Here is a 20,544-nt window from a genome sequence, read left to right as displayed (position 1 = left end):
GACAGAGGGAGATGGTATTTCTGCCCTTGAAAATAGGGTGCACAGGGAAGTATTCACTTGCTGAATCTGTCAGAGATTCTAGGGATACAGGCCTGACTCTACTCAATGCTTGTTAAGAACTGAGAAGGGATTTGGAGGGTCAAACACAATGCAGTCATGGATGGACCTTTGGTTGGCTATGTAACCATACCCCTCGGTTTCCTGGCCCCCGAAACTAAGTTACCATCAAAGGCAATGCTCTTATTAGCTGGTCATCCACCTTCCAACATGCAGATCAATTTCTCGATGGAAATATATTATCTAAAGCAGTCATGAGGAAGTTTTTTTAGATAACTTCCTTACCATCTATTGGATCCCATGGACTGAAAACACGTGAGCACAAGATTAGCCATCAGACTATGAATTCAAACTGAATCATACAGGAACTGGAAGACATTCCATTCTATTGCTGTGCAGCTTACCTTTGATAAAATGTACATAATCACCAGCATGGCTGCAAGTCGCTCAGGGTCATGTCTTGACTTCCACCTTCTCCGCTAATAGGCTCCAGGAAGTTGGAAACTGGTTAACTCACAAGTTTCTGAGAAGTCAGAGTCCAAACATTCATGTTGCTTAGGTGACTGGGAGCATGTGATAAAACTCGTTTGCCCATTCTCTAGTTAAATAATCTGGAGCTACATAAGACATTTCTAAAATATTTTATTGCACACAAATATGTAAAGTGTCAACTCAGAGTCGAACAGAAATGGTTGACTCCTACAATGGGGAGGTAACATTTGATGGAAATGCAGATATGACAGCGCCATTAACTAGAGTGATATTGACAGGCATCAGCACAGAAAGATACTGGTATGAACCAATGTAACTTACAATTATATTGCTTGGTTGGTAAGCAGGTGTTTATCTTTATAGATACTCAGTATAAAATTCATTGTATTGTCCTGAAAGGAAAGAACAATGTATTTTCTTTACTTACTTCTGTCATAAATATAAAGGGAAGGGTAAACCCCTTTAAAATCCCTCCTGGCCAGAGGAAATCTCCTCTCACCTGTAAAGGGTTAAGAAGCTAAAGGTAACCTCGCTGGCACCTGACCAAAATGACCAATGAGGAGACAAGATTCTTTCAAAAGCTGGGAGGAGGGAGAGAAACAAAGGGTCTGTGTGTCTGTCTCTATTCTGTCTTTGCCGGGGATAGACCAGGAATGAAGCCTTAGAACTTTTAGTAAGTAATCTAGCTAGGTACGTGTTAGATTATGATTTCTTTAAATGGCTGAGAAAAGAATTGTGCTGAATAGAATAACTATTTCTGTCTGTGTATCTTTTTTGTAACTTAAGGTTTTTGCCTAGAGGGGTTCTCTATGTTTTGAATCTAATTACCCTGTAAGGTATTTACCATCCTGATTTTACAGGGGGGATTTTTTTTTTATTTCTATTTACTTCTATTTCTATTAAAAGTCTTTTTGTAAGAAAACTGAATGCTTTTTCATTGTTCTCAGATCCAAGGGTTTGGGTCTGTGGTCACCTATGCAAATTGGTGAGGCTTTTTATCCAACATTTCCCTGGAAAGGGGGGGTGCAAGTGTTGGGAGGATTGTTCATCGTTCTTAAGATCCAAGGGTCTGGGTCTGTAGTCACCTAGGCAAATTGGTGAGGCTTTTTACCAAACCTTGTCCAGGAAGTGGGGTGCGAGGTTTTGGGAAGTATTTTGGGGGGAAAGACGTGTCCAAACAGCTCTTCCCCAGTAACCAGTATTTGTTTGGTGGTGGTAGCGGCCAATCCAAGGACAAAAGGGTGGAATATTTTGTACCTTGGGGAAGTTTTGACCTAAGCTGGTAAAGATAAGCTTAGGAGGTTTTTCATGCAGGTCCCCACATCTGTACCCTAGAGTTCAGAGTGGGGGAGGAACCTTGACAACTTCTCTTCTGTACCTTTTACACTTCACTAGTGGTGAAGCACTGGAATGCGTTACCTAGGGAGGTGGTGGAATCTCCTTTCCTTGAAGTTTTTAAGGTCAGGCTTGACAAAGCCCTGGCTGGGATGATTTAGTTGGGGATTGGTCCTGCTTTGAGCAGGGGGTTGGACTAGATGACCTCCTGAGGTCCCTTCCAATCTTGATATTCTATGATTCTATGATACCAAGTGAACAGAAATTTTTTTCCTTCCGTCTAAAAAAAATTTCCCCTGGCCCTTTTTTGACATGAATACCTGCTCAGACTGAATGCCCATAAATAGATAATTTGAAGTCTTCAATTTCCTGCCATCTCAGAGGTGTTCTGACATTCTCAAGGAAGCTTGCTGCTGCTTTTAGGAGAAAAACTTTTTTAACCACCGCTAACAGTTTGCTTAGTAAATTCCAGCAACTGTAAAGGACAGAGAGTATTGTTATGATTTGGATTACAATAATCCCTAGAGGTCCCAGCCAAGATTGGGGCCCTATTGTCCTGGGTGCTGTACAAAAACATGGTAATAGTAATACCTATGCCTTTTCATCAGTAGATCTCAAAATGCTTTACAAAGGAGGGCAGTATCCCTGAGGCACAGGGAGGGAAGTGACTTATCCAATGTCAATGTGAATTGAACCCAGACCTCCTGCACTCTAGTCTAGTGTGCTATCCATGACACCATCAGAGACAATCCCTCCCTCAACGTGCTTACAATCTAAACACATGAGACAGTCAAATGCTGAAAAAAGGAAGCATTATTATTTTCAATATTTTTTTGGGGGTGAGGAATGAGGCACAGAGAAATTAAGTGATTTCTCAGGGTCACACAAGAATAGAACTCAGATTGTCACGTTCCAGTGTAGTGTTTTAACATGGCCATCATTACTCAGTTTGTGGAAGCAGAAAATTGCCTGTGCAACCTTAATTCGGCCCTCTTGTGCATATGCATTATGATACATTAGACACAGGCCCAATACTATTATTCCACAGGACCCCTGCCTCATTCAGTGCACTGGATGGAACTGGATCAGGGTCGTGTAGTGAGTGAGGCTGTTGTTGGTAGGACCCCGGTCTCATTTCTTGCAAAATTTGGAAGGTGTGTAGTGAATGAGGCAGGGGATTGCAGGAAAAGAAAGGGTGGGTCTCAAGACCAAGGCAGTTGGTTGATGCGCTGGAGAGCTGGATTCTATCCATGCTGCTGCCACAGAGTTCCTATGTGATGGCAGGAAAGTCATTTAAACCAATGCACAGGAAAAATAGTATAAAATCAAACAACAACTTAATTAGTTTTAGGAGAGAGCTGGACAAATTCATGAGTGCTATTGTGTGATGAGGTTGCTTGTGATGGTGGGGGTCAGAGCTCAGCAGCCCTGGGGCTTCCTTCTGATTTATGTTTTATGTTCCTGAAAGCTCATCCTTCAAGGTTTCAGTCAGCCACCTCTAGGGGTCAGAAAGCGATTCCTCACCACCACCAGTGTATTCTGGGTTTTTTTATTTCCTTCCTCTAAAGTATCTGGGATGGCCAGTGGTGGAGATGGGACACTGGTCAGGGTGGGCCAGGTCTCTGAGTGACACCGAGAGTTTTCTCTTTCAGTTGCTTGCTGGCTGGTTTTGCTCACATGCTCGGGGTCTAATTGATCATCATATGTGGAGTCAGGAAGCAATTTCCCCCCGTGATCAGACTGGCAGTGACTTTGGGAAGCGGTTTCACCTTCCTCTGCAGCTGTTGGTCACTTGCCAGGATTATCTGGGTATATCTCATTTAATCATTTCCGGCCTCAGACACTGATGCACCTTGGTGCCTCCTATTCTCTCCCCGTGGTACATAATAGTCTAGTCCTCTGTGGGCTGTAATACTTTGGTCTAATTTCCATTGTTGGGTTTAGTGTGTGGGTGCTGGGTGGTGTTGGTGGCCTGTGATATACAGGATGTCAGACTAGCTGATCTAGTGGTCCCTTCTGTCCTTGAACTCTGACTGTATGACTCGATGTAATTAATGACTATGTTGTCCTGCATATGTACAAGGGAGCCAAACTGAGGATGCCCCAGCAGCCTTCATTCTGACATTTCCTAACTGGAGTGCTTGACTTTGCAACCATAATGTTCTTTTAACCTAGCTTTTTATGTGTAACACCTTATTACTTACATGTTACTAGTCCACGTCTAGCTATGTCCTTTGACAATGTATCAGTTTATGGAATATGGGTGACGGTTTTTGCTTTATATTGAAAGCTGATAACATGTGGTGGCAAGAGCCACCCAGTAAAGAAAAAGTATCAGCAATAGAATGTGTGTATGTGAGAAGAGAAAGATGGAGACTAAGAATTTAGGGCTTCATCCTGCAAGCTGCTAAGCGCTCCCTCAAGGTGCTGAATACTGCTGAGGTCTGTGGGAATGAAGGGCACTCAGCACTTCACATAAGTAACGTGAAGCATTCAAGATGTTCCATTAAAGTAAATAGGACTGTTCACATACTTGCAGTTGCACAGGTGCTGAAGTGCCTAGCTGGGTCAGGGCCTTACAGAACAGTAGAGGTTACAAAAAAGAGCTGGAAAGAAGATCTGGGAAGTGAGAGCATCGTACAAAGTGAATTGATTCAGTATTTTTCTTTACTTTACTGCTGTGCTCCACTGAGAAGATTTGGCAGTGTCTTCTCAACAACTTGTCAATTTCACTTTGCTGTTTGTACCTGCATGGAGGGGAAATGAAGCTCCTAGAGACAAGATGCAGGAGCACAGAAGTGGTAAGATCCAGAGGCCTCAGTCAGGATTGGGGTCCCAGTGTACTGTACAAACATGTAGGAAAAGAGTTCCTGCCCCAAAGCCTTACTATCTAATTTAAGAGAAAATGCACCAAACAATTGATGGGAATGGGAAAGGGAACATAGGAGGACCAGTGATGAGAACAGATGGTTACATAAATTAGAAGTGTGCACAGCTTGATGGCTCAGAGTCTTTTTTTTAATTGTATGATTATAAATAAATAGCTGTCAGCCACCCCATATCAGTGACAGCCCTTTTGCAGTTGAGTGAAACTATCGGGATAGAGGATGGGAGTGGAAACTGAAGAGCCAAATTAGAGAAAAAGATTAGGATGGGGGAGGTAAGAAATGCAAAGAATGATGTATTGCAGAATAGGATGCATGGCAGAAAAAGAATGAAACCTGACACCATAATAATTTATTATGTATTTATTAACATGGGAGTATTTATTTTACCTTTAATCTGCTTTTGTATTAAGCAATATTGTGCCCACAGTGATGTAAAAAGTAATAGCTAGCTTCCCAGAGGTAATGAACTGATACAAATATTTGTCCTGTGACTAACAGAGGAAATGGTAAGAAGTGACAGCAGAGAGGCACATTATCGCTTTTTGGTGACACAGCTGAAATCTCCTGATCAGGTAATTGAATAAGTCAGATGTTCAGTCAGAGTGAATTGAAGTGCTTTCAGAATGACATTTAATACAGTCAGCAGTGTGTACAGAAAATATCAAAGGTAGAACACAGTAATTAAATTAGTATAGTAGACATTGGTTCTGTTTCATATCGTATACTAGAATTCAAAATATTAATTCTGTGTCCATATGAAGCAGCCAAGGTTTTTTTGAGTAGAGGTGCTTGGTTTTATTTTGTTTTGTTTTTGTTTAAAAACAAGATTAAAAGTGGAATTGTGGGAACTTTTTCTTAAACCACAGAGAGTTATTCAGGTACACCTAATGATCTTGTTTAAAGTACTTTTAAACTTCATTTGAGTAGTTTTGCTTTTTCAGTTGTAGGCTGGGTGGTCGTCCCTCTCTTTCAGTCTCTGAGGGAGGCCACACCTCATTGCTGTTGCGTACCTGTACAGGTGCTCAAAGTGGGGAATTAGCTTCATCTAGTGCTCTGGTCCTCTGGCTGGGCAGAACAGTACGGCAGTCTATGAGCCCCCAGGCCCAGTCAGGGCAGGGCAGCAAAGCAATGAGTGGGCTCTGGCCTGCAATCAGGGCAGAGCAACGATGCTGTCTATGAGCCCCAGTAGGAGTGAGCCCCATAAAGTCTAGAGGCTCGGGTAAGGGTGAGCACCAAGAGAGTCTATGGGACTCAGGTAGGGTTGCCTGAGGAGCGCAGGTCTCCAGGCCTAAGGAGGGGGAGGCGGGGATCCGCCTGCAACAAGCTGATCTTGTAGCAGGCCAGCTCCCAACCAGACTGTTACCTGGCTTCCCTGGGCTGCTTCCTACTGTCCCCCTCTGGTGTACCTGCATCTGTCATCTCAGGGAGATCCAGCTAGTCCTCAGAAGGCAGCCCCGGTAGCACCTCTGCAGGCTCCTGCAGCAAGCGGGATGCGTCGTCTCTTGTGGTGGCTCCACCACAACTGAGCTGTAGGGCCCGCCTTCTGTACTTCCCCTTCCTGTCCCATCTTTCCGCTTCCGGCGGGGTGGACGTGGCTTTCCTGGTTCAGCTCACCAGGGGGCATGTTGTGGTCCCTCTCTGTTACTCTCTGAGGGAGGCCACACCTCCTCACTACACACTATGTGGGAAATGGCATTATTTTGGTACTCGCTGAATTCTGTCCCAAATAATTAATGTTGGTACTTAGTGATTCACTCTCAGTTGCTGTTCTCAAAGATTTCAGTGTACATTTAGATTCCATCTCTTATGAGCTAGGCATGTTTCTTTCAGGCTATAATGCACTCTTACTGAAAATTTAGACCTTGTATAAGCATGTGCTCATCCACTGAAGCCAATGGAGTTGCATCCATGAGTTTGGAACCTTTTACATTTTGCCCAGAGGGTCAATGAGAGCTCCCACATTGGTAGCCAGAGCTTAACCCTCCTTGTTGAGTCTGTCTTGGCTATTTTGGGGACTCAGGACATGGCTATTTTGAAATGTAGGCAGTATTGCACACCTGTATCACCACCAAAGCCTGCATAATTCCTCACAAACCTACAGACCAATGAATCCTACAGATTTTGGAATTGTATTAGTCCTTAAATATACCTGCTCATGTCTTAAAATCAGGTAGACGATAAACCAGGAAATGCTAGGATAATAAGCCCTTATTTCTTTCTTAGCATTTCTTGTGTAGTACTGTCAGTTTAACAAGTAATAGGTCAAATTCATGATTAAATCAGTGTAACTCCAAATGTATTAACTTCATTGGAATTACTCCAGATATAAATCTGTATGATCTAGAACAAAATGTAACTCCTCGGTTCATGTTCTGAGCTGTACTTTTATTTTATTTTAGCTTTTAATTTGATTCAGAAAGCAAACAATCAGAAAGGGAAGTCTAGGGTGAAGAAAAAAGATATTTTAATGTGATGGGTGATTTTTTCCCCAGTGAATAGTTGATTCATCAAAAAATGAAGTTCTTGTCAACCCAAACCTATTCACAAATTTTTTCAGGTCACGTTCAATTTGCTGCATAGCTTCAACAAAACAGAAAAATCAAAATGTTTTGGTCATGTTGACACAAAATGTTTTATGCCTTTCTTACAACCTTGAGTCCTGGGTACTCACCTGGGGTGTGGGAGATCTGGGTTCAGTTCCCACCTCTGCCTGATGTGGAGAAGGGATTTGCATTTCAGTCTTCTACGCTGCAGGAGAGCACCCTAGGGCTCTGGAGCGAGCCTGGTGTGGGACTCTCTCAATATCTCCTATTGAATGTGTTCTACCATCTATAAATAATTAAATAGTCATTGGAGCAGGAATTGTACTTGGGTCTCCCCTATCCTAGATGAGCAGTCTAACCATCAGGCTATAGAGCCATTCTCACTCTCTTTCCCTGGCCTAGTAACTATTCATTGGTATTGACAGTGGCAATTTACATAGTCAGGGAAAGAGACCCAGGAGAAGATATGGGACCTCCTATGTCTGTAAGCTAAAGGACAATTGTAGAAAAATGGTGTGATTGTCTTACTATGAAACTATTACTAAGAAGAAAGAAATCGAACATATGGTATAGATTTTAGGTCAAAACCAGGGCTCATTGAAGTGTACTGACTCCAGTAGAGTTGCATTTACTTACACCTCTAAATCAGTCCCTGTGACTTTGCAAGGAACTGTTTAGTTGCCAATGTGAGGCTTCAGAGGGCATGCCTGGAGCCCAAGAAGCACATGTCATTGTTTATGATGCCTTCATGGACTTGTAGTTCACAGCTGGGCCAAACGTCCATTTCAGCAACTTGTGGCCCCCTTCTTGCCTGGGTCCCTGCAAATGGTAAGGCCACCCAGAGCTCATTAGATACATTTTGCAAAACCTAATAAAGTTACTTCAAGGTGAATCACAAAATGTCAATGCTTCGCAGATGGCCTTTGCCCTCTCTTGTAATGCAAGCCAGCCATGCAGGTATCTGATCGTATAGAATGGCCCCAGAAAACATAACAGGAAATAATTGGATGAAATTGAGGAAAAGATAAAGCAGGGTGACTCTAAAGAAAAATCTAATTGTGAGGTCTATTACAATGTGAAGTATTGCCCTAAAGGAAGCAGTGGAAGCCCGAATGTTGTCATTTAAAACTAAACAAAGCACAGGAGAATGTGCTATAGTGAACAATCCTTTGGAAGAGGAACAAATGAGATGACTTGTTCAGTCTCTTCCAGTTCTAATTATTGGCATTACTATGGACCTAATCATTTGTTCTCATTTGCTTTCAGTAAGATCATAATGAGCAAGTGAACAATAGGAATGAATAAACAATGAGCAAGTGAACAACAGGAATGAATAAACAAAATACAAAACTTCCTGGACAGCACAGATATCAGTCATAGTTAGGTTTGGAAGAATCCCCTGAATATGGCTTATATTCTTAGGTATTCTAGAAATATAATCTTCAGAGTCTACTGCTGATACAGGACTAGTGTCTGAACTGCCCATCAGATACTTGGCATACAACGGAGCGGGAAAGTTAGGTGCTTAATATTTTCTATGAAGAACTTAAATACAAACCCAGAACTCTTCATTATGTTACTTCTTCTGTATTGTCTGAGCCTCCCCAAAGCTACCTTTATCTAGCGTGCCTGCAATGGATTAATGTTTTTGTCCTTCTGATGTTCTGCATTCCCTTTGACTTGGATTGCAGATGGTGGGCAGGAGAATGGCAGAAGTGTTCAACCACCTGTGGCCCAACAGGAGAGAAGAAACGAACTGTCCTTTGCCTCCAAACAGTGGGATCTGATGAGCAGGTATTGGCTGCTAAAGACTGCCAGCATCTGCTTAAACCAAAGACCCACTTTTCATGCAACAGAGATGTTCTATGCCCATCTGACTGGACAGTGAGCAACTGGACTGAGGTAAATGCATGGCAGTCGAAAGAACTAACGCTTCTGTTCTGTCTCCACCTGACTTAAAATTTCAAGGTGGAACGTCTCTTCAGAAGGAATCATGGGGAGATGTAAGAAAGAGACGCAAGTTACCAGTGTTCCCATCTCTCCAGAATTGATAATGAACCTACATAACCAGCTATACACCTAAACCAAAGCATTGGTCTATACCCAGGTTCAGTTACTAGTTCTGAGTTGAAATCTGTCTCTACAATGGGCCAAATCCTAACTCAAAATCTGAACATTTTAATCATGGTGAAAGATTTGGAATTTGAATTTCGAGTTTGGAAGTAGTAAGATGGGGGGTTGGCTCTGAAAAAAAGATACAAAGCTAGCTCTAGATATTTGTTTCAGGCCTGTCTCTACAATAAAGGAGTGATGGATAAAAGCAATGATAATGATGCCCCTTCTTCTGACACCAGGTTGCCATTCAGACACTAGTGTCACCCCTGTGCTGAGCAGTAGCAGAAATCTCTAGGGTCTTGCAGGCTGGCTTCTTAGTGGTAACATCAGCCATAACAACAATAACAATACCTCCAAAAATGAGCCTGACCAAATACTTGATATAGACATGCCAAACTTTCTATCCAAATCCAGTTCTTAACTTTGAGGCTTGTTTCTATTTCAACTTTAGAATTTACATAGTGCTTTTCATATTTACCACGCTTAACAAACATTGACTAGCTAAGTAGCAAGAGCCTTCCAAGCATCTGCATATTCAAACTCTTTCAGAGTCCAGACATCAGCACTACTATGGAGCAGATTTGGGAGATTTTGTAGCATCTTATATTGGCACACGAAGCTCTAATTCTAGTTTGTAAGCCGTATCTCTTGTATTGCAACAACATTTGACCTTGTTATGTTTCCCTTGACTACAGTTGTCTGTCAGAACTCCAGACTGTCTGCACATCCTTAAAGTGGTCAGTAAATAATGTACAGTTTTTTTAGTGGCAGACGGTGAACCATAGAATGAGGTCATCAAAAAATTGCTCTAGCAGATTTGTTTTAAAATAGTAGAGCATATCTGCTATGTGTGACTCCATTAAACTCATTTGATATCTACATTATTAGAGCCTTTCATCTCTCAAAGGACTTCACGCTCCCTACAACTCTGCAGATCCACAACCCTGACCCTGCAAGGTGTTCAACACCTTCTCATCCTACTAAAATCAATGGGAGCACTTTAATTTTAATACAGGACTAGAGCATTCAAAGAGGCACACAGAAATATGGACAGCTACCATGTCATTCTAAACTCTTTTTGAGTGTCAACCACAGTTTAAGGGCGAGATCTTCAAAGCCACTTATGGGATATATTGAGTCCCATTTCCCACTAAAATAACTGAATTTGGAACGTCCAATTCCCATTAAAACTAATAGGAATTAGGATCCAAATAATCTGAACTTTTGAAAATCACAGCCAAAATGTCTGGGTCAGACTGGTAAGAAGGCTAGAATGAGACTAGTTAGTTTCTTCAGAAGCCAGGAATACAATGCCAATAGTTGTCATCTTCATCCTTAATCAAAATCTTGTGCTAGCCATTTAAATTAATTAAAAGGGACAGAACCTCAACAAAAGTAAATGAGCATAGCTCAGGATCTGGTCCCACACGTAATTTTCAAAGTTCTTTAAAGAAAGAGTTATAGATTAAATGTATTGTTGCAGCTGTGATCTACAGAGAAAATATGTAGACATTTATCAAGCTCACTGGCCTTATTTACTCAGGATTTTTGGAAATTCTCCCACCAAAGTTCTAGTAATGGTACAGCTCAGCAGGTGCTAGCAATGGGAACAGTTCTTGTATAGAGTGGGGGAATCTGCTCAACATCTTAGATGTCTGTATACAAATGCAAGGAGTGTGGGTAATAAACAGGAAGGAGTGGAAGTAGTAGAACATAAGCTAAATTATGGCTTTATTGGTGTAGAGGGGGTATAGCTTGTTCAGGAAGGACAGGCAGGAAAAAAAGGGAGAATGTATATGCAGGTTCTGAGGTCTGGAAGGGGGTGACAGGCAGACAAATTGAAAGAATTTGGGGGAAAAAGAGAAGGGAGGAAAATAGGGGTGACATCATGGTAAGGGTCTACTATAGGCCACCAAATCAGGAAGAAGAGGTGGATGAGGCATTTCTAGAGCAAACAACAGAAATATCCAAAACACAAGATCAAGGAGTAATGGGTGATTTTAACTACCCAGACATCTGTTGGAAAAGTAATATGGCAAAACACAAAATTTCCATTAAGCTGTTGGAATTTATTGGGGACAACCTTTTTGTTTCAGAAAGGGAATGAAGTAAGCAGAGGACTTGCTATTTTAGGTTTGATTCTGATGCACAGGGAGGAATTGGTTGTGAATCTGAAGGTGCAAGACAATTTGGTCGAAAGTGATCATGAAATAATAGATTTTATGATTCTAAGGAAAGGAAGAAGTGAAAGCAGCAGAGTAAGGACAATGGATTTTAGAAAAGCAGAATAACAAACTCTGAGAACTGGTAGGTGACCTACCACAGGATTAAATTTGTTCAGGAGAGCTGACAGTTTCTCAAGGAGACAATATTAAAGGCATAACTGCAAACTACATAATGTGAAGGAAAGTTAGGAAGACTAGTAAGAGGCCCATATGGCTCCATCAGGTCTTATATATAGTGAGGAAGAAGAACTAAGAAAGGATGGCATCAAAAAGGCTGAGGTATTAATGTTTATTTTGCTTTAGTCTTCACTAAAAAGGTAAAAGTTGACCAGGTACTCCACACAATTCATATTAACAACAAGGGGGAAGGAATGCAAGCCAAAATAGGGAAAGAACAGTTTAAAATAATATTTAGGTAAGTTAGATGTATTCAAGTCAGTAGGGCTCAGATGAAATAACTATAGGATAGGTGTACAACTGGTTGAAAGACTACTCAAAGAGTAGTTTTCTATTCTAATCCTATCCTCCAAAATGCTACTAGTTATCAAGAGTCAAGGGTGTATCTAGTCGGGTCCTGCCAAGGTCAGTCCTGGGACTGGTACTAGTCAATATTTTCATTAATGACTTGGATAATAGAGTGAAGAATATGCTTATAAAATTTGTGTACAGTTTTTCAACCAGTATTGCACCCATCTTATAGTAATTTCATCTAGGCCACATTTCCCTAGTTTGCCTATGAACATGTCATGTAGGAAGGAAAAATCAAAGGCACAAGTACAAAACGAGGAATAACTGGTTAGATGACTGGAATAACTGGAAGAGAATCTGGGGGGTTATAGTGGATCACAAATTGAATGAGTCAACAATGTGATGCCGTTGCCAAAAAATCTAATATGATTCCAGAGTATTTAACAGGTTTGTCATATGTAAAACAAAGGAAGTAATTGTCTTGCTCTACTCTGCATTGGTGAGGCCTCAGCTGGAGTACAGCATCCAATTCTGGGTGCTACACTTTAGGAAAGAGGTGGACAAATTGGAGAGTGTCCAGAGGAGAGCAACAAAAATGATAAAAAGTTTAGAAAAGCTGACCTATAAGGAAAAGTTAAAAAATCTGGGCATGTTTAGTCTTGAGAAAAGAAGACTTGAGGGGGACCTGATAAGTCTTCAAATATGCTAAGGACTGTTAAAAAGAGGATATTAATCAATTGTTCTCCATATCCACTGAAGGTAGGACAAAAAGTAATGGACTTAATCTGCAGCAAGCGATACTTAGGTTAGTTATTAGGAAAAACCTTCTAACTATAAGGGTAGTTAAGCTCTGGAATAGGTTACCTAGGGAGATTGTTAGGTCCCCATCACTGGAGGTTTTTAAGGACAGATTAGATAAACACCTGTCAGAGTTTTTCTAGTTTTACTTAATCTTTCCTTAGCACATGGGGCTGGACTCGATGACTTTTCAACGTGCTTTCCAATTCTACATTTCTATGATTCTGTAACCTGGCCACTGGTGTTTCTACCATCATGCCACCTCAACCTGCTTTGAACAGGGTTAGATGAACCAGTGGTTAAACTGCCAATTGTCAATCTTCACTAGCACCATTGCTCGCACCTGTAGAGCTAGAGAAATGTGGGGAAATTTCAGAAAAACCGCAGCATAGCTACAGTCACTGAGGACCAAATTGTGCCTTTGGGTGTGGGAGGAAGGTAGAAGGAGTATTCTTCTCCCTTTGCATAAGGGCCAGACACAATTGCAGACCCTGAACTCATTAGAACACAGGGACTGCTCCCCATGTAATATGCTGGATGGAATGGCACAGAATGGTCCCATGGCCTTTCACAGATCTTTCTGTACTAGGCCATAGAGTGTGCCCTTCAACTGGCATACTGGACTGATAAAGAAAATAAGTTACAACCTACACAGGTTTCCTCATAAAGTATTAACAAAGTATTCATGCAATTCCATTAATTTGGCATCCGTTCTTCATGAATCCATGCTACAAAAAACAGAACAGGCGGGCTAGCTCAGCACGCTAATGGGGCATTTATTGGCAAATTGAGAGAATGCCGTTTTGGCTCCATTTCCTATTCAGCAGGTTTTAGAGAACTCTCCACACTCCTCCTTCCCCTTCTGGTTCTCCTCGTAGGGCATAAGGGAGCAGAAGAATCTAGAAAACTAAGAATAAGGTAGGGACTTAGGCAGAATGTTTACAAAATATGCTGACTGACAGTGATTGAAGCAAAGAGTATGTAGGGGAGTTTGAAACACAGGTTAGCTTCTGGAGTTGGAGGAGGCTGAAGGACATTACATGAAAATGCAGATCTGGGAGACTGAGAGCAACCAAAGTGAGCGGGCCAGGCATGTTTTGGGTGGTGACCTTCTAAGTCTCTGACATTTCTTAAACTTCGTGTGGGGATTGTGCAAACAGGACTTTAAAATAGTGTGCTCTAAGACTGTGCAATGGAATGATCCCACTTTGAGATGCTGCCTTTATCATTTAATCTGTATAATTTCTGTCCACCTTGGGTGACATTCACTATGTACAGTATGTGGGAAAGTATTACAAATCTCCCTTCCGTGAAGAACTCCCCCCTAGTAAAAATCAAAATGCTTATTTCTAGGGGAAAACTTTGTTGTTGATTTTGATAAGAACATTGATTTTTATAGATAGATGCACGTTTGGTAATGATGTGTATGAATATGTTGAGGAGAGTCAAGAGATAGGGACTGAAAATTGACTATTTATTTTGCAGTGTACAGTTACGTGTGGCGGTGGGGTACGGACTCGTAAAATCAGTTGTGCCAAAAACAATGATGAACCATGTGATATGTTCAAGAGACCAAATGCTAAGGCTCTGTGTGGCCTCCAGCAGTGTCCTTCCACCAGACGACTATTGATACCCCCAGTGAAACCCAACAGAGGAAAGATCATAATCAGGAAGACAGCAGTTAATCCCAAAAGAGGCCCATCAGGCAGAATACCCATCCCTAAACTGGGCCAAAAATACCAGACAACAACAAAAATACCTGAGTCCCAAAGCACAACTGCTTTAGACTCTACTTCCTCCAGTCCTGTCCACTCTTCCAAAAAGGACAACATGGAAAAAAGAACATTACAAAATAATTCTAACAGATCAAATAATGATTATAATTATCCCTTTGTGTTTAATGGAAACAGGTCACGCCAAGATAGTACTGTCAGTAATAGTTCAAGTATTGAAAATATAAGAAAAGTCAAAAATGTGTCTAACATGGATCTGGACTCTGCTTCAGAAGAGGGCGTTGTTCAGACAGGAGGTGCTAGTTGCACCACCTCATTAACCAGAAGTCCAGAAGTAAATCCAGGCTATGATTATTTAACTGAAGAGTCTGACAATACTGATCGGTCCATAGAAGGCAATAACAAACCCAGTGACATCCCTAGTGACAAAGGCGAAAGCAGTCCTGCAATCAAAACCAGGAGCAAAACTCCAAACATCAGGTCCCATGTCATTACGACTCCCAAAATGTCACCAACATTTTATCAACATGAATCTTCTACCCAGTCTACTAGTAGCATAGCAGCAGAAAGACTGTCATCTTCAACAACAGTGAACCTAAAAAGTATCCGTGTGCAAATAGATACACCTGTCACAGAAAAGGCCACCACAGAAGAGCCTGTTACAATAAAGCCAGCAATGTTTGATAACGTATCAAGAGTCCAGTTTGAAAATGGAACAGAAATGGAACCCTCTGACGAGATAGATCATACCCAAAGCACAAAATCTCCAAGTCTTGAAGATGCTCCAAAGAACCACAGTACAGTTTCTGAGGGGAAATTATCCAATGCCACAGAACTGGATTATGCAAGAATCTCCAATATTTTGCATGGTGATGTGTACTGGATAGTGGGGAACTGGAGTGAGGTAAGTGATTTGTAACTCATAAGATGTGGAGACTTAACTCATTAGTCTGATGCTGTGTGCAATTCTGGTCTCTCATGTTTAAGAAAGATGAATTCAAACTGGAACAGATGCAGAGAAGGGCTACTAAGATGATCAGATGACTGGACAACCTACCTTATGAGAGGAGACTTAAGGAGCTTGGCCTGTTTAGTTTAACCAAATGAAGGATGAGGGGAGATATGATTGGTCTCTATAAATACATCAGAAGGATAAACACTAGGGAGGGAGTGGAGTTATTTAAGTTAAGGCCTAGTGCTGGCATAAGAACAAATGAATATAAACTGGCCATCAATACCTTTAGGCTTGAAATTAGTTGAAGGTTTTGAACCATCAGATGAGTGAAGGTCTGGAACAGACTTCCAAGGGGAGTAGTGGGGGCAAAAAACGTGACTTGATAACCTCATCATACCATCCTCTCAATAAACTTATTTACAATGGCATATGGCCGATGTGTTTGCTATTAGCAAATATCTCCAACGACTAGAGAAGGGAAACGAAATGGGGAGGGCTCTTTCCCAGCTGTCTGGCTGGTGGTTCTACCCACATGCTCCGGGTCTAACTGATCACCATATTTGGGGTCAGAAAGGAATTTTCCCCTTTATTTTTTTTTGCATCAATTGATGTCAATATTTTCAAACAATGGTGCCTGAAGTATGTCACTTACATTAAGATTTGGGCACCTGAACCCACACCTCTCACTGACTGTTTTTAGCACGGATCAGCTACAGTTCGGGCAGCGACAGTGGAAACTTCCTCATGTTGGCCTGCCATTGTGCTTCAGCCTTGATATAGAGGGAGCACTTTTAGCAGTGAGCAAGTAATTCTAGCTTCCTGTCAACTCAGTCTTGGGACTCTCTGCAAGGTGCAAAATTTGGCTTTTTGGTGGACGATGAGGACTCATGTCCCCTGGAAACTGGACTGGGATGACCAAGTTCATTCCATGTAGGACACCAAAGATGCAACATGATGGAGATTTTTGGTCACTATTGCAATTTGTCATCTTTATAATCAGCCGCATCTTCCTGTTTGGTTATTCAGCAGTTACAAATTTTTCAGCATCAAACAATCAATTCTAATTGTTAATTATCTCCTTCAGTCACCAGCAGTATTGGCAATCGAGAGGAGAAATAGAGTGGAGGGTAGGCATGTTGACAACTGACCCTAGAAAAACAGAAGTTGGAGGTCCAATGAAGGGCTGAACAATTACAAAAGAAATGCTGGGCTGCCCTTACAGATTTGGAATGGCTAGTTAAGTGGGAGGAGTTTGCCAGAGAAGAATAGTGCCATAGGCGCCAACTCCATGGGTGCTCCAAGGCTGAAGCACCCACAGGGAAAAATTAGTAGGTGCTCTGCACCCACTGTCAGCCAAGCTCCCCACCCCAACCTACCTCCTCCTCCTCCTCCCCCCATGAGTGTGCCACATCCCTGTTCCTCCACCTACCTCCCAGCCATCACCAAACAGCTATTTGGTGACGTAGCAAGCTCTGGGAGGAAGGAGGGAGGAGCGGGAATGTGGCACACTCAGGAGAGGAGGTGGGGAAGAAGCAGGGCTGAGGTAGGGATTTGGGGAAGGAGTTGGAATAGGGGCAGGGAGGCGGCAGAGTTGGGGTGAGGACTTTGGGGAAGGGGTTGGAATGGGGGCCGGGCAGGGGTGGAAAGAGGCGGGGCAGGGCCTCATGGAAGGGGTGGAGTGGGGGCAGGACCGGGGACAGAGTGGGGGGGTCGAGCACCTAGGGAAAAGCAGGGAAGTCAGCACCTGTGGTGCATGCTATACATCAGAAGATTGTTCCTTTTCATTTTCATAGCCAAGCAAAAGAACTATATGTAATGTTAACTGAGGCAGCTTCTGTAACTTGAAATCTGCCTCCTGAATATCCTGACCTTTTGCAAGACAGGCCAATCATTATGGAATCAGGACAATGAAAAAGTCATCCACAAGAGGATCTTTGTGTTAAGCAATATGAAAAAGCTGGAAAACCACTGCACTGTTCGCCATGCCCGAAAAGTTAATGCTGCTTCTGGGTGGGCAGCAGATACTTCATTCCATGCCCATCTCTGAGCGTTACCTTTTGTTAATTGCTCTCTGCAGTGAATATGATTGACATTTCAAATCACATGCAACTTCTGGTTTCGTTCATTTCCTGCTCTCATAGTTACCAAATGATTTATTAATCTGCAACTGACTTCTGCCTTTCATCTCTTAACTGTACAGTGTTCTACCACCTGTGGTGTGGGGGCTTTTTGGAGACATGTGGAATGTAACAGTAAGAATGAATCTGACTGTCAGCACATTAAAAAACCTGACCCTGCAAGAAGATGTCATCTCCGTCCATGTGCTAACTGGAAAACAGGATCCTGGAGCAAGGTAACATCATTTAGCACTATGTATGTTAGCAGTAAATTAACTAACTTCAGAAACCATGCAGTTTTATACTTAGATTTAAAATGTCTCACTATTTAAAATAATAATTTACTGAGTGAATGCACACATGATTCCTGGTTGATCTTTCAGCATTCATTTGATAATTTCCTTTCTAGCTTATTTACAGCTAATTTCATTTTGTGTTTATGGTCTGGGTAACCTTTGCTAAACATATGTTGCAAATTCTGTTCTCTCTTAATTGCGGAACTTGGGGGACATGTTGGTTACATCTTGCATGTAGAAATATAGCAATGATCACTTCTTGTATTTTACAACGTATTTCACAGAGATCTCATGAGGCAAAACTACCACCTGCTGTATGCATGCTTTCTCTCATTTTTCTTGTGTCTGCAGTGGCATTTCCCGACTATTTTAATCTCATTATCCCCTTGCTACAAACTTCACTATCATCCTGAACTAATGCCCATCAAAGTCAATGGAGTTGATTAAAGTGGATATAGGAATAGGCCCTAAAATACTTGTAACCTTGCTGCCTGAACTTCAGAGAAATCATTGCCTTCTTTCAGGAACTGAAGGAAAATGTAGCTGAGAGAATGGTTATCCATTGTATTTTATAGAGTCATAGCCTGTTCCCGTTACACACATTGTCTCTTGTCAGATTATATATGACTCCTAAAGGTAATATGCAAATTAAAATGACTGGGATTTATCCCTTTTTGCAGCTTTAAGATGTCTGAGGAAGGCCTGAAATTTTTTGGTGATGGTATATAAGTTCATTGTTTTATGTCTCTAGTCAGTCAAAAAATGCCACCATAACTTCCATGCTGTTCCCCAAACCCCTAACAATGTGTTGAATCTGCAATATGCAATAATACCAATTAAACAAAATAAAAGAAAGCTAGATCCCAAACTCTTTCCCTTGGTTCCATTCACAGGAACTGACATGGCCATTGGAGCAGGGCTAGGTCCATGGACAGGAAGTTTTCCAGAAAGGTTGAATCCCTATTCTTAATGCGATATGAAAATTGTACCATATCAGTGAGCACCTCAACTGATAAGTGATTTGTGTGTGAAATTCACCCTGTGCAGAAAGTCCACATAAGGCCAATACACCACTTATGCCTGGTCTACGTTACACAGTTAGGTTGATGTAAGGCAGCTTACATTGACCTAATTATGTCACTGTACACACTAGTGCCTTGTCCTACCAATGTAAGTGCCCTACTTTAGCCACATCATAACTCCACCTCCATGAGGGACATAGGGCTTATGTCTGTGTGTAGACACTGCTTTACTTATATCGGCTGTTGGCTGTCTTGTCAGCTTCACAGCTTCCATGAGAGCCATGAAATTGCCAAGAAAGCTGGGCAGCTAGAGCCCAGCTGTCCCCGGCTCCCCACTCCCAGCTGGGCTGCTGCCCGGAGGCTCCCACTCAGGGAGGCGAAAAGCCCAGGCAGCTGGCCCTCACTTCTGGGAGGCAGCTGGGTTCTAGGCAGGGAGATGTGCGGAGGGCTCTCAGCCGCCCACACTGTCCCTCTTCAGTCCTTGGAAGTGCTCCTGGTGAGGACACGCACCACCTACAGAAGGAGGGTGGTGTGGACTGCAGTGGCAGTAAGTCGACCTAACATAGGTCAACTTACGGCTGTCGTGTAGACATGCCCTCAGTCTTACGAGAGCCTTCAAGTCCTCTGTGCAGGGGTGAATTTCACCCTTTTTTCCCCTCCATAAATGTCACTGGTTCTGTGACAAGTGAATTATGTTTATATGACAGAAAGAAACTAAAAATCAAGGCTAGTGATAAAGTACTGTAACCAAGAGACATTTTAGGGATTATGAGACATGTTATGTGGCTAATTTGAGGTAAAAATCTCTTCGTAATAAAAATTCCTGCCATATTAGCCACCCTGTTATTTTTTGGAATCTAGTGCTACAAACCAAATTACTCTCTCGTATATAAAAATACGTTTTTGGGGGGTGTTATGTGTTTGCTATGTGGATTTTTGAGAGTGGTGGTTATTATTCTCATTACTCGTTGTTATTATTATTATTATTTTATTTATTATTAGAAACATTTATAAAGAACCCATCACAATAATATTGCTGCATTTCACTGCAGGGCAGTATAAAAAAGGCTGGATTAAATCAGTTTTTTTTAAAGGCGTATGCTTCATTGTTTTGGGACTTGAACCTACAAGTTTCTAGGAGTTTAATATAAGGTACCAGAGCAGTGGTCCATCCTGCCTCCAGCATTTACCAGTGTTACCAGACATTCCAGAGGAACATGTAGTATCCCCACAATGCCCTTGTTTTTCATTACATGATGGTGGGAATTTCCTCCAAACCCTGAATGGTGATTGGCTTATTTCTTACTTGATAAACAAAGCAGTTTAGAATCTATTGCATGTTTAATTGTGGGGATGGTTTTTATGATGTATTATTACTCTCTTATTATGAGACTTTTTGGAACCAACTGTCAGGGCTTCTTAATTAACAAGGCATTTGTATTACTGGTGGATGTTTCAAACATTCCAGTGATGGTAGGGAAATAATTTTGGCACATTCAG

General features: G+C 41.8%; 1 protein-coding gene across 1 annotated transcript in view; it reads left to right on the top strand.

Moving 5' to 3' along the window:
- The window catches only part of ADAMTS12 (ADAM metallopeptidase with thrombospondin type 1 motif 12), a 307,828-nt gene that overhangs the window by 254,759 nt on the left and 32,525 nt on the right, over nucleotides 1–20,544 (top strand). The window contains exons 18-20 of the mRNA XM_074952423.1: nucleotides 9,007–9,217; nucleotides 14,407–15,558; nucleotides 17,810–17,962. Coding sequence (XP_074808524.1) covers nucleotides 9,007–9,217; nucleotides 14,407–15,558; nucleotides 17,810–17,962 — 1,516 coding nt within the window. The remainder of the gene's footprint in view (nucleotides 1–9,006; nucleotides 9,218–14,406; nucleotides 15,559–17,809; nucleotides 17,963–20,544) is intronic.

Source organism: Natator depressus, chromosome 5 (assembly GCF_965152275.1).
Source record: "Natator depressus isolate rNatDep1 chromosome 5, rNatDep2.hap1, whole genome shotgun sequence".
In the NCBI taxonomy this organism is placed as follows: domain Eukaryota; kingdom Metazoa; phylum Chordata; order Testudines; family Cheloniidae; genus Natator; species Natator depressus.
The sequence above is the reverse complement of the archived record's forward strand: the minus strand, read 5'-3'. Positions and strand labels throughout refer to the sequence as shown.